The sequence below is a fragment of the Coccidioides posadasii genome, chromosome 2 (assembly GCF_018416015.2).
Source record: "Coccidioides posadasii str. Silveira chromosome 2, complete sequence".
NCBI lineage: Eukaryota > Fungi > Ascomycota > Eurotiomycetes > Onygenales > Onygenaceae > Coccidioides > Coccidioides posadasii.
In genome coordinates this window covers 5,879,004-5,892,354 of record NC_089408.1, presented here as the reverse complement: position 1 = coordinate 5,892,354, position 13,351 = coordinate 5,879,004, and the positions used below count along the sequence as shown (strand labels likewise).

The window sequence follows — 13,351 nt, the reverse complement described above, 5'->3', positions numbered from 1 at the left end:
AGAAATAAAGCTGGGTAATAATATTATGTCTATCTTACAAGAGCAAGAAAGAGAATGATGCCTTGCAGCTTGAAAAGGGAGCCACTTGCCAGGAATTAATCCCTAGAAAAGAAAGATTCAACATTGAAATGAATGAGCAACAAGCAAGGAGTCGACACAGATGGCGCTTTTTTTTTCGCTTTCATGCAACCAATATGTGCTCTGCTTGATACTCCATAAACCCGATGCCACTCCACAGAAGACAAGACATTCATTCCTCTCCCCCAAACACCTATCCGTGATGATAATAATCATTTTCTGTGATATCCTCGCGCCATCTTTTACCCGCATAAACTGAAAATCATGGATAGAATTTCAAAAATTAATGATGAATGAAAAAGAAACAAAAAGAAAAAAAATTATGCAGCGTCATGATAGTGGTAATATCATATTATGATATGAGGAAGGTTGAAAAAAGCACGGCGAACGAAAAGGCGAAGACAATCAAGGGCCGTATACACACACGTGTGGCATGGTCCGGACGACTCAGTAAAGATCAGCTTCGACAAGCAGCATCATTAAGAGGTTCCATGCACAACCTAGGACGCAAAACTGTTGCAATGTGTGAGTGCTTTGAGGGGTATTTGAGGCCGGTAGTCAAGGAAAGTTGCGGAGACAGACGCGTTGTCGGGGGACTCTTGACGGTTTTACTATCGCCATTTTCATTCTGCAATCCTTGCTTCCGCTCGACCATCAATTTCAGCGGTACCGTTTGCCTCCTCCTCAAACTCCTCTTCGCCGTGAGACTGAGTATACCCGGGATGCTCCTGCGCCGGTATCCAAGAGTCTCTATCGCCCCTCATCGGCTGATCTTGACCTGCTAGATCAACCCCTTCTCGACTTCGAGCAATGTTGCTTCGACGCTTCTGGGACAGCGTCTGCGATCGGGTGGACAGCTTGGAGGTGACAGCTGCACTCGAGGAAACCCAGTTGGTCAATGCTTCTTCACAATCCTGAATAATTGCCTTGCTAGCTTCATAACCATCATAGGCAGGCCGTGTCTCGCCGGGCGTGACAGGAGTATCGTCGATTAATTCGAGAAGGTGTTTTCCATAACCAGCAATAATAGCCAGCTTCTCAGAATGTTCCCGAAGAGAATCGAATTGGTAGGCGAAGGCGGACTTGACCTTCTCGCGGGTGATGTTTGAAAGCTGTGCTTCAGCGACGAGGGATTCTGCTTCTGCTCTGACCAATTCCTGCTCCAAGACTACCAGACGGGGAGAATTAGGATCCTTATATTTTAGCTGTGCGATCTGGTCGGTAATCTTTTGCTTTCCTAAGGAACCATCTATGTCAGCGGCATATTTATGAAAATATCGAGGAGTCGCGTACTGTCTCTGCTCGGCTGAACTGATGCCTCGATATTGCGAATGCTCTTGATGGTGACGCGGTATTGGTCATATCGGTCAACGAACTGGTCTTCTAGCTCGCCAATTTCATATATCAAGACCCCCAGTTTATCCGTTACATCGGAAACGTCGTCGTCGCAACCTTCGCCCCAGATTGACAGTTGTTGCTTGGAGGGTAATTAGTCTTGAGCTACCATGACCGAGGAAAACGCCGTTTTATACGCACCGCCACTTCCATCCGCTCTCTACCAACAAGTTCCAAGCTCCTCATTACGTTTTTCTCCATTTTGACAAGCTGAGAGAGCTTTTTGGCGAGATCGGGCCCGAAGGCTCCGGCTGCAGATTTTCGGAAGGCATGGCCTGTAAACATAAAAGGTACATTAGCATATCGCTACTATATACACACGCCGTAAACTTGTGCTGGGTCCAAGTAGCAAAAGAAAGCATAGATTCAAGCGAGCCAGACCCGGGTAAACCCGAGAAGGAGTTTGGGGATAGCCCGCGTTGAAGACACAATCGCATCAGACGAAAATTGACAACACAGGCGATTGATAAAAGCTGGGTATATCAGTTCTCACCTAGGCTTCCACCTCCAAAGATCCTGCTAGTCTTTGTCGACGAAATTGGAGGAGGGGGGTTTTCGATCTGGGAAGCTGTAGGCGCCCTCGTATGGCGCATGGAATACGTCCGATGCATGATGTAAAATATAACTGCAAAGCTAAATCCGAGAAGAGAAAATTAAATGGAGATGGACGGAACAAAAAGGAATACGGGCCAGAGGCCGCACTATGACGGTGGGTTTTGGGTGTTTGTGCAGCAGTGTCGAGTGCGGGTGGTCTGCGAAGTCTGGGGAGAGAGGAGGGGAAGCGCAAATCGAACGGCGCTATGTCAGAGGCTGATGGTGCGAGCCGCAAGCTCCAGCGGGCGAGCAAGATAGATCAGATAGCTAAATACTCTGTCCGGCAGTGGATGACGAAGCGCGTAGAGAGAGTTGATGCGGGCGTCGTTGGCTGGTTGGGAGGAGACGAAGGACGGCGACAACTCAATTCCAGCAAGCTTTGTGGTGATGTCAGTCAACGACCATCCACTCCGCCCGGCTGTTGCTTCCGCGCGACTGGCAAAGCTAACCAACCGCCCAGCGAGAACTCAGCCGGCCATCTGAACGGCTCGCTCGCGCTGGATGCAGCGATTTTCCAGCCCTCCGCCGTCCAGTGCCAGCTCAAGCGCCCAAACAGATACGTGCCTTAATTAATCGCCTGCAGCCCCCGGCACATCACACACTGCATTTGCGCCTTAACAGCGAGCAGCCATCCGCGCTGAGCAGTTCGCCGAATAACGCCCAGCAAAGCAGTACAGTAGATGCTAAGCTTACCCCAAGATCCACTTGAGGGCGGCCACGATGCTTCTACGTCATAGATCTCCGGTTGAGCCAATTGTAGCTATCTGGCCTACCAGCTCTCACGTTTTGATTGTCAGGAACCAGGTTAACGCCTGAGCTCTTCGAACCCGGCAATGCAGCTGCCATGCACCGTTGGACCTCAATTTGACTTGGACATTTTTACTGGATCTTGGTAAACTTGCTATATACCGGTCTGTTCGTGCCAAAAAAAAGGACGAACGAACCAATAATGACCATGTTCGACTCTATAAACACTCCCTCAAACCAGGCTTATCTCTCGCGCCAGCTCGTGGCCTAACCATATCCCGGAAACGCCTCGTGTCACATAACTCAAAATCCAAAATATTCGTCAGTCATTCAGTTATTTTTCTCCTTTTCTGGCCCTTTGTCTGGACCTTGTTGGGCTCGTCCTCCAGCGCAACCGGAGTTCGACCCTTCCGTTGCCTCTTTCTTGCTGCCTGTGCCATGGAACGAGCCTCCGCCTCTCCGGTTTGGGCTTCGGCGGGAGTAGCTGACTCTTCGCCAGGATTACCGATTTGCTGCTTGGCTGCAGCCTCGTGCCTCAACCTCGTAAATGCCTTCTCCATGCGACTCTGTCCACCTGCCCGGCGTCGTGGAGCAAAGGCACCGGCTCCTTGAGGCCCATCGAAAAATTGAGTAATGTTGGCCTGAGTGCCCTCCAATTCCCTTCGATTCACATCCCGGATAACTGGGACGAGGACTTCGTCAGTCCTTTCAGAGGACCACCCAACGGTAGACATCAGAAACTGACGAAGAGCCTCTAAATCCGGGACTCCCCACTGGAACGCTGAAGGATCCGGGTCTACTTCGGGTTCCAAGTAAGCGATGTCGACACGTTTATCCGGGAACGCCGGCGGTAGAAACAGTTTCGCGGCATTCTTCTTGAATTTTTTCCGGAATTTAGAATGAGTGTCATCTGATATTGTAACGCCCATTTGAACCTTAGACCACCAGTCTCTGAACTCTTCAAGACCAGGGAATTCCGTAAGTATTTCCAGCGCCGTGACCGGACCAATTCCAGGGATACCTTCCGTGTAGTCGCTCCCCAGGAGGTGTGCGAAGCTAATAAGCTTCTTGCGATCGAGGGAGTACTCCTTCTCCAGGTCGCTAGCAAGGTAGCATTCCACAAATTTTGCTTGATTAAACATGTTTTTATATATCCTTGTACCTCCAAATAGGAATATATCACTATCGTCAGTCACAATGCCATCAACGAGGCCCAAGGATACCAGTTCTGCACATTGGGCTTCTGCTTCCATTGGAGCGGTGACATAAGGGAGTCCAAACAACTTAAGAAGCTGCTGGCATTCAGCAACCATGATCTGCGATACTTCGTCCGCATCCCGCCTGTCCTTTTTCTGCTGAGCACGTAGCTGCTTTAATTCGCGTTCGTAGTCATGGGCGTTTTCAGCTTGACTCTTGAAATTTAATGTAGAAGCGAATCTTGCATGCTCTTCCGTCTCGGCGGCAAGTTGATGCATTAATTCAACATCTTCGGGATCGGAATATTCTTCATTTTCAAAATCCATCTCAGGGATATCTTCTGATACCTCGAGGGGGATTATTGAATTCTGACCAAGGTCAGCGTTGGCTGGCACATCGGGTGGTTTTGTAACCCCAGGAACGTTTACATCTTCGAATTCCGGGGTTGGTGACTTCTCCTCGGTAGCTTGAGCGATACCTGTATCATTTGGTGCTGATGCATGTGATGTGAGCTCTGTTTGCACAGTTGCCGGCGCTATGCCCTCAACATCCATTTGCTTGTCCGGTATGACTGAAAAAGGCGGCGGCTTTTTGACCTTGTTATTGGAGATAGCTTCACATTCAGGGGCCAATTCAGGGCCAATTGGCCTAGGTTTAGGGGACGCTTCCATCTCGTCCTTATCCAAATCAATTGTTTCCACAATCTCTCGATTGCCCAAGATTCTTGGATACTCAGCAGCTTGTCGATACTGATTCTCGCCGGAATATTGATCGTCCATCTCCTGCCTGATAAATTCCTGCTTGGTGGTATTTCCTGCAAACCAAGGCGGTAAAGACTGGGGTTTTGCTGTCTTTTTAGTTTCCGGCAGCCGCTCAAAGCCACCGGCTGTCTCATCAACTGGGTCTAGCTGGGACGACCCAGTTTTAGTGATCCTAGTAACCTTAAATGGCTTAAACGGAAGTGGCCCGCCAAAAGGTCGGTCCAGGGGCTGGACAGTGGAGCTGTGTTTGGTGGATTTCGACTTAGCTATGGCAGCAAATAGATCCACATCGTCACCATCTGCATCAGGTAGGTTCGCAGTCTCAGGGGCCGGGACCTCGGGTTGAGATTCCACCAACTTTCCTTTGGGTAGAGCGTCCATAACAGTGTCATCTTCAGATACATCTTCGTCCTTGGGTACTTCCAGCGACATCTGAATTGCACGACGGAGATTCTCAGCATCATCATCATCCTCAAACAGCTGATCGACTGCTGCAGCAGAAGCGCGTGGCAGATTAGGAACGAACAGGTCATCATTGTCATCAACTCCAGTATTTGCCGGACTCTGAGGGGCAAACCCTGCTGCTTGTCGACGAGAGTCGTAAAGTTGCTGCCTTTTCCGCGCGATCTCCAATTCATTTTGACGTAAAGATTCATCAAAAATACCCCGCTCAAAGATCGGAAGATCGGGCACGGAATTGAGCTCAGGAGGAGGAACATCTTCAAATTCAACGTCTTCATCCGAATCATCTTGGACTTCCGGTATAAATTGCTTGTCATCCTCATCAAGATCAATCGGTTTGTTCTGGTGCTCGCCCTCTCGGTTTCCCAGAACCCCCAGAGCCCATCCACCTTCAACCCCAGGATCTTTAACGAGAATGTATTCTTTATTCTTCTCGCCGGCGATCCGTGAACTTGATCCGTATATGGGATCATCGCCATTCATCCCGTTAATGTGCATTAGCCTCTGAGTCAAATCATTACGTTCCTTAACGCGCTCGATTTGGAATCTTGAGAAGGCCATGCGGTCTGGAAACATGGTATCTAATTGTTCTTTTGAATAGCCCATTCTTAGCCTGCTCCTTAACCTCGCGGCATTTAGAATATTATAACGATCGCTTGCGGGCAAACTTAGGAAAAAGGGGCTATCGAAATCAATGTTGGAGAAGTCGTAAAGATTTATGTTTTCTCCAGAGTGAAACTGCCGCGCATACTCTTCTAGTTCTTCATGGGACATGATTCTGGGGTCGTTTGGAGCGCCCATTTCCTCGAGAGAAATGTCTAATTCCGGGAGGTGGTACGCATCTTTCTTGCGAAATTGGCGGTTTTTCTGCCTCTCCTTTGGAGTCATAAGAGCTTCTTCTACATACACCAAGTTTTCTGGTAAAGGAATTTCTTCTTCGTCCTCACGAGAGTGTTGCTGTTTTCTTTTGAGTTCTTCCTCCTCGGCCTTTCTTTGCAACTGCACAGCCAGCAGCTTGGTAGCAGTTTTTGCAGCATCTTCTCTCCGTCCTTCTCTTCGTTTCTTTCTAGAAGCTATTGTTTGACGCTTCAAAGCCGGAGCGCCGCCATCGAACACAAAAACGGGTTTGATCCCAAAGTAGAGAAGTTTGCATATTCGTCTGAAAAACCCGACAACATGGGCATTTCTAAGGGCATTGCCCTCTTTATCGCGTACCGCCTTTAGGAACTGATATATCCATATGGACGCATCAACTGCGAGCCGCTTCTTGTTCAGGGTTTCGAGTTTGATGGGGCGGGCGCACGGTTTAACCACAGTCCACAGGCCAGTGACACCCATGGCTCAAATGCAAAGATGGGTGGACTGCGCCGAAGAGGGAGGCAGGGAGTGAAAACATCCCACTTTTTGGACCCGGCAGAAGGTTGCTGCTACTCCATAGAGGAGCGGAAGTGTGACTGGTGCCTTGACGAAACGTCGGCCGTTCACGGCTTCGATAAGTTTGGAACGCCACGCCCGGGCGAAACACGAGATCACGTGCTACAATTTAACTTCTTTCGGAATAGTTAACTAGTAAGTTATAGACTAGTTGTGCTGATTAATCTATCTCTAAAAATGATTTCTGCAGGGACAGCAAGCGGAGGGACAAACGTATACGGAATTCACCAGTCTCCTTCAACCCCGGGGCATATCGAAAGGGTCACTTCGATGTCATGCGTATTAGAGGTCCGTCAATCGAATTAGTTCCGAAGATGCTTGGAAAATGAGCAGCGGAGCTAACGATATGGTAGAACCTGGATGCTTGCCTGCCAATAACGGCGATTCAAGTCCTCAACATACCCGGCTATGAGCTCACTTTGAGTGGCCATGGCCCATATGTCATTATCACCAATGGTGCTACCGATCAGGTTCTAGAGCGATGTTACGTCTTTCAAAGAAACAATGTACATGGCATCCAAATCCTGGATTGCCCGGTGACAAACCCAGAATGCAAATCTAGAGTCCTTGTATGGGGAGGACAGTCTCTCCGGCTGCTTCAAATTTGTATAAAGGAGCCCCGAACTGAAGGGGCTATTTTGCTTAGCACCCTTAGCTCGGAGTATGTTTGCCCCGACTGGATACTGGATGCCAGCTTCTACAGCCCTCCCGGAGGTACTCCTAAATTGCCATCAGCTTATATAGGGTGTTTGATCACCGCGCACAATGTGGTGCTCGGTCTTGAGCTGAATCTTGATGTGACATCCTCCGGAGTCAGTTTTCACTTGCATGAAATTGCACCAGGCCTGAAGCCAATCTTATACTCCGCTGATATTGCCTGGACTTCACCAAGCGATATTCTGGTTGCCGCAGGCACAGTATTCGGGGAAATTATTGTCTGGACATGCCGTCTAGAGCACGATGCCCGCAACTCTTTGTTTTCGAACTTTTCTATATTCGTACACCGCTTCTTTACAGGTCATGAGGGCTCAATTTTTGGAGTCAACATTTCAGAAGAAGTTCATATCGGGAATGACACTTCAAGGCGACGATTTCTTGCAAGTTGTAGTGATGATAGAACGATCCGAATCTGGGATATATCCGCTTGCTGTTCTCCCACGCTCCGCAACCCTGGTGGTCTGTCAAAGGATAGTCTCCCGCGCTCAACTGGATTTGGAGCCGCCCCCGAGGATACATTGAAATTGGACCAACAAGAATGCGTAGCGAAGACGATGTGCCATGCATCACGGATATGGGGCGTTTATTTCCTAGACATTTCCTTTGTTGACGGCCAGCTGGTCTTCAATGTCTTATCACGTGGGGAGGATGCAACCTGTCAAGTATGGAGCCTCAACCTCAAGCAGGATGTCTCCCAGGAAGACCGCCAGATATCTGCCGGGAACACCAAAATGGATCATGTCTCGACTCATGCATATCATACGGGCAAAAATATCTGGTCCACGGCCATTTTCAAAGACGTCAATGCATTTAATGTTTATTCCGGTGGAGCTGATGGTAACCTGGTCTCATTTACGCTTGATCGGAATGCCGATACTTTACGTATCTTAGGAGAGATTGCCTCCGACTATTCGGCTGATGAGGTAGTGAATGGTTTGGGCCTCAAAGATGAGGCTGTTACTGGAAAAGGTAAAAAAGAAGGCAGGATTGCATGCTATTCTTTTGTCTCTGATGAAAGTTTTATCGCCGTCACACCTCGAGGGAAAGCGCTTCTTGGTCGAGTTTCACCTGGAAGCCTGGAAGCAGCAAAATTGCCATCGACCCCACTGGTATCTTGGAGCATGATAACGACTCTCGAAGGTGGGGAGCCACAATACCTTGCCGGCGGGAGCCCTCGAAAAGGCATGGGAATAATTGGAGCACCTAGTGGTGCGATATGGCTGTATGATCACTCGAGGAATGCCGTTGATAAAATAGCCCAAACTGGATCAAAATTATCGGGAATCTTCGTGGTCGACGGGCCTCCTGACAGTTCTTGCTCCCCGGGTTTTACCTGTGTCTCCTTCGTGACCGCGTTCGTGCACAGTCCAAAGGCAGTCTTTTTTACCGCTCGAGGCCGCCCTGATCCTGAACTGCTATTTGAAACAGTCTTGAACCTGCCGCCTAACTTCCTAATCACTGCTGCTTCATTCATGCAAACCACGTCCTGGTTAGTATTAGGCTCGAGGCATGGGGGCATTGCTATATATGCACTGGATATGGCTTCCAGCGCGGGTCAAATCGACCCACTTTTCTATTCTGCCCATCTTCATGCCAACGATGCGATTACCTCTATTATCAGTCTGAGGTCATACAGTGCTGGACAAGGGGCAGCGAATTACATCGTCACCACTGGAAGGGATGGTTATTATCAGCTTCATTTAATTAAATCCCCGAATGGACGTACTCAGTCTGTTACGGTTCGAACGATCCATAAAGCGTGTCCGCCCTTTGGGCCAAATATCGAGGGTGCAGCGCTTGATCCTAAAACGAATGATCTAATTCTGTATGGATTCAAGGGAGTTTACTTCATTGTATGGAACGAATCGACTCAGACAGAGCTCATGGCTGCAGAATGTGGGGGGTGTCATCGGGTGTGGACATATCATTCCAATGACGACGGACGGCGGGTACTAATATGGACCAAGGCGTCGCGCCTTCATCTGTTTTCGAGTCAAGGCCCATCGCACCGTGTACTAAGGGCCGGTGGGCACGGAAGAGAAATCAAATCGGCATGTCTATCAAGTCTACTCTCAAACGACGGACAGACAAGAAGCCAAATTCTTGCTACGGGCGCTGAAGACACGACTATTCGCCTTTTCCTCCCGGAAGCAAGCGGCTCGACTCAATCCGGCGATATATTTAGGTGTCAAATGACCTTGAAGAAACACACAGCGGGCATTCAGCATATTCAATGGTCGCCATGTGGGGAGCTGCTTTTCAGCAGTTCAGGGTGCGAAGAGCTATATGTCTGGAGAATATCGTCGATTCCGGGGTTCGGAATTGGGGCAATGTTCATGGGAGAATGTCCCAAGAGCAAGCCTATCTCCGACCTTCGCGTTACCCATTTCGATGTTGTTAAGCTAGACGACGAAGACGCCTTTTTACTTGCATTGGCTTATTCTAATTCAATGATCACCGTGAGTTTCACAAGGCTGCTCCTTCGAGTTTCCCCTCATGCTAACAAACCAGATATTTTACTTTAAACCCGATTCTCAAGAGGACCCTTTCGAGCTCATTGCACGGGGTCAATATTCAACAAATTGCCTCACATACATCCGTTTCGCCATTTCAGGCGAAAGGATATATCTAATCACTACTTCAACCGACGGACATTTGGCGATTTGGGACGCTACCAACTCGCTCGAATCTGTAATCCACGCTCACGGGAACATCATCCAACGCCAGTTGGCGAGCAAATTCCCGGCAATACCACTCGAGCTAGCATGTGGAGATCGACACGCGATCCATCAAAGCAGCATCAAAGTGATGGAGATGCTTCAAGTTTCAGAGACCGAGCTGCTCGTACTCTGCGGAGGCGACGACAACGCGCTATCCGCATCAATGATCACTCTCCCAAGTTCTTACCCGACGACGTCGGAGGACAAGCCGTTGTTTTATTCTACATTGTTGCCACAAGCACATGCTTCGGCTATCACTGCAATTGCGGTGATTGGCGGCATAAAGTATACTAAGCAAGGATTTGATGTGAGCATTGCCTCTTCGGGGAACGACCAACGACTGAAGATATGGTGCGTCCAGGTGACTCGACGAACAAAAGACCCTGAAATTGTGGTCGCTTTAAAGCAGGATACATATACTGCTGTTGCTGATGTATCATCCATAGAAGTCTTAACGACCAGCGAGGCTGGAGAAGAAAAGAATCACCTGGTGGTTTGTGGGGTGGGTATGGATATGTGGAAAGTAGCCGGCAACTTAGAATAGAAGAAAAAAAAGAAATCAACTTGGTGGCTTTGTGGCTTATTCAATCCAAACAACACCTATGGTTGAGTCTCTTGAACCTCACGACATGTTGCGTCGTGCCTCAATCTCTGCACCAGATATAAAATAGCATCTGATTCAATATGCAAGAGCAATGCACCTGTTCGAGCTGTGCCCAGGATATACCAACCCCATGGATAATGTGGGCCTTGCAAAAATAAATAATAATAATAATAATAATAATAATAATAATAATAATAATAATAATAATAAAGAAAAGAAAGAAGGAAAGAAAAAAGGGAGAGGGGTTGGAGTTGGAGTTATCTCTCGCCACCATATTGCGCTGAAAAGTGTTCTCGCCCATAGGGTTGGCAGATGAACCCAGAGAATGTTAATAAGGTATCATGCTGAAAGATAGTAAAAGAATCCAACGCTGGAACATGTTTCAACGACGACTTGGTTACCTCATGATGTGTGTGTCTATTGTATGTGCGCGGTTTGTTTTTGCCTTTCGTAGGCTGCGTATAGTTTTAGGTAATCGGAAGCAAGGGAGTGAGCTCCAAATGGTCCTATTGTTAAACCTACCAAGACGGCCGTAGCAAACCCCTGTTTGGTTGAGATGAGCGGAGAAGAAAGCAGCCGCAAAAAAAGATGTGCCATGAAAGCGGTCTGGACATATTTTGGTACAGCTGTTTACAATTCAGAAGAGAGACGTTGAGGCCAGGAATGAGTATCGCAAATTTCCGTTCACATGTCTCGAGGATGGGGCCAGTGTCGGGAAAACGAAGATGCGGATCCCAATTGGCCTGAAACTCGATAATAACTTGTTTCGAACCGGAGAAAATCTGGGGAAGGTAGTGAAAGACAAAGAACTTACGAGGATGGAGATGAGAGAACCTCATTTTGTATGTGCTTGCCCATGTCGAATATGCAAACAAATTAGACTTGAAACGTGTCAAGGGCATGGTTTAGCGCGCCGCGTGTCGGATGTGAGCCAACAAGAATGTAATTATGAGCGATTGCTTTCCTCGAGGAAAAATTAAGAGGGTTATATGGAGAGTTAGTCGTAATAAACGACGATATTTCTAAACGTTTTTCTCATTAACGGGCGTATTGGGGGCAAAGCGTTGGTCCACGCTCCGGCACCGAAGGCGTTTTGAACGGAGCGAAACGACCGACCGTGGAGGGATAGGGCTCGACCTGCCAGCCTACTCTGCCCGAAAATCTCTGTGCGATCTGGTATTGTTAAGAGTCCGCATCGTTCCTTTTTTCTTCGTTTGATGCTGTGTTGGCTCCGTCGCACTGATCTAGTCGATGCTGGCTGACGTCATCGTATAGATTTTGTTGAAGTGGGCGATTGGGAAAGCAACCGATTCATGAAGAAATGCATATGTATGCAAGATGCAGCAGGTCCTCGGCGGACAGGTATGTAATGGAAAGATATCCATGAATAACTGGAAGCTGGCAGCTTCAACAGCGTTTCCATGGCGATCCTCTTCCGCTGCCATAATGCATTAGAGCTAAAGGGGAACGGCCGTGGTGGTGAATCTGGGGGTGGTTAAATTTGATATCAGAGCGGCAGAGCCTGCGATGGCCTGGTATCCGTGGGAGCCACAACCAGGATGACGATACTATCAGGGTGGCCGCTGTTTAGGGCCATTTTTTGATGAAGTGTGCTCTCGGGAGGAGGATTTTTGTCTCAGTTGCTGATGAGACCCAGGAGTCAAGGCCCTGAGCACATCTAAGGTCGAAACGTGATCCCCCCCCTTTTTCATCCAGGATCTCTAGTCCCTGTGCCGAGACTGTTTCGAGCTCCTCGAGCAGGGTCTGTGAGGATGGGAGAATGCAGGATCGAGCACCACAGCGAGCCGGACGGCGAAAGCGCTCGAGCAGACTCTCAGGATCCGAGCTCCTCCGCTGGCGTCTCGTATGTCACGCAGTCCAGCAGCTGAGGGCAGCACGATAATGCCTCTTTGGGGAAAGGTCGACGGCCGACGCCCACACAGCCACCGCACCGGATCGGCTTGGCGCGATCGTCCAGCAAATTTCGAACCGCGCGGGCCCCACACCGCGGTGGTTTCTGGTTGGCTGGAGGTGCGCTGGAGACCCGTTCTTGCAGTCACCCCTCAGCTGCCATCAGCCCAGCGCAGCAACTCCAGCCACGTCCGCAGCCTTTTTTAGCGCGTCGCCGTCTCCACGCGACCCCACCCCGACGCTGCTTGGCCGGGCAGGTGCGAATGGTCCTTTTGCCGGAATATTTGGGGCTTGCTCTTGCTGCTTCCGACGCCACGACACGCCGCTTTAGCCGTTTCTTGTTGGTTGTTGCGGCGTGCGGGAAGGGCAGAAGTGCGTGTGCTGAACATTACACCGTGCGAGACGGGAAGCTGATTGGGGAGCAAACACAGACGAAGGCTTCGTAAACATTGGGAAATACCCAAAGCTCACGACTCTGGCAATACTCTGTAAGGGTAAATATCTCATCTTCATGCGCTCTCGTAGATTGGATCATGGTTTGAGACAGCGAATGTCCTCGTGAGACTCCAACATCCGTGCTTGAACATCCCCGCTATGCCGCCAGGAGTAACTAATCTGGCCTGACAACTCTTGGGGTGGAAACCTGGCTCTGCTCACGAACCTCAAATCTTACCTTGGAGCGATAGCCCGAAACAAGGAGTGCGTGTTCCATCTGCAGAAGTGTGTGCCCG

At 49.1% G+C, this 13,351-nt stretch overlaps 3 protein-coding genes across 3 annotated transcripts; 1 reads left to right on the top strand and 2 right to left on the bottom strand.

Annotated features, from left to right (window-relative positions):
• Nucleotides 1-58: 58 nt before the first annotated feature.
• On the bottom strand, nucleotides 59-2,693 carry PIL1 (Eisosome core component). The gene is made up of 4 exons (XM_003065149.2): nucleotides 1,967-2,693; nucleotides 1,615-1,748; nucleotides 1,372-1,555; nucleotides 59-1,315 (listed from the first exon to the last, which is right to left on the bottom strand). The coding sequence occupies exons 1-4, from the start codon at nucleotides 2,082-2,084 to the stop codon at nucleotides 702-704; spliced, it is 1,050 nt and encodes a 349-aa protein (XP_003065195.1). The 5' UTR covers nucleotides 2,085-2,693; the 3' UTR covers nucleotides 59-701.
• A 236-nt stretch (nucleotides 2,694-2,929) lies between these two features.
• RAD2 (DNA repair protein rad2) lies at nucleotides 2,930-6,695 on the bottom strand. Its single transcript, XM_003065148.2, has one exon. The coding sequence runs from the start codon at nucleotides 6,570-6,572 to the stop codon at nucleotides 3,141-3,143; it is 3,432 nt and encodes a 1,143-aa protein (XP_003065194.2). The 5' UTR covers nucleotides 6,573-6,695; the 3' UTR covers nucleotides 2,930-3,140.
• A 150-nt stretch (nucleotides 6,696-6,845) lies between these two features.
• Nucleotides 6,846-10,649, top strand: D8B26_004345 (uncharacterized protein; the record flags this gene model as incomplete). The annotated part of the gene is made up of 3 exons (XM_003065147.2): nucleotides 6,846-6,956; nucleotides 7,022-9,844; nucleotides 9,897-10,649. The coding sequence occupies 3 exons, from the start codon at nucleotides 6,846-6,848 to the stop codon at nucleotides 10,647-10,649; spliced, it is 3,687 nt and encodes a 1,228-aa protein (XP_003065193.2).
• Nucleotides 10,650-13,351: the final 2,702 nt, after the last annotated feature.

Excerpts from the sequence above, each read along its gene's own strand:
- PIL1 (XM_003065149.2), bottom strand. The coding sequence starts at position 2,084 with ATGCATCGGACGTATTCCATGCGCCATACGAGGGCGCCTACAGCTTCC. Across the intron at positions 1,749-1,966 it reads CTTTGGAGGTGGAAGCCTAG|GCCATGCCTTCCGAAAATCT; the intron begins GTGAGAACTGAT and ends TTATGTTTACAG. Across the intron at positions 1,556-1,614 it reads GAGAGCGGATGGAAGTGGCG|CAACAACTGTCAATCTGGGG; the intron begins GTGCGTATAAAA and ends TTACCCTCCAAG.
- RAD2 (XM_003065148.2), bottom strand. The coding sequence starts at position 6,572 with ATGGGTGTCACTGGCCTGTGGACTGTGGTTAAACCGTGCGCCCGCCCC.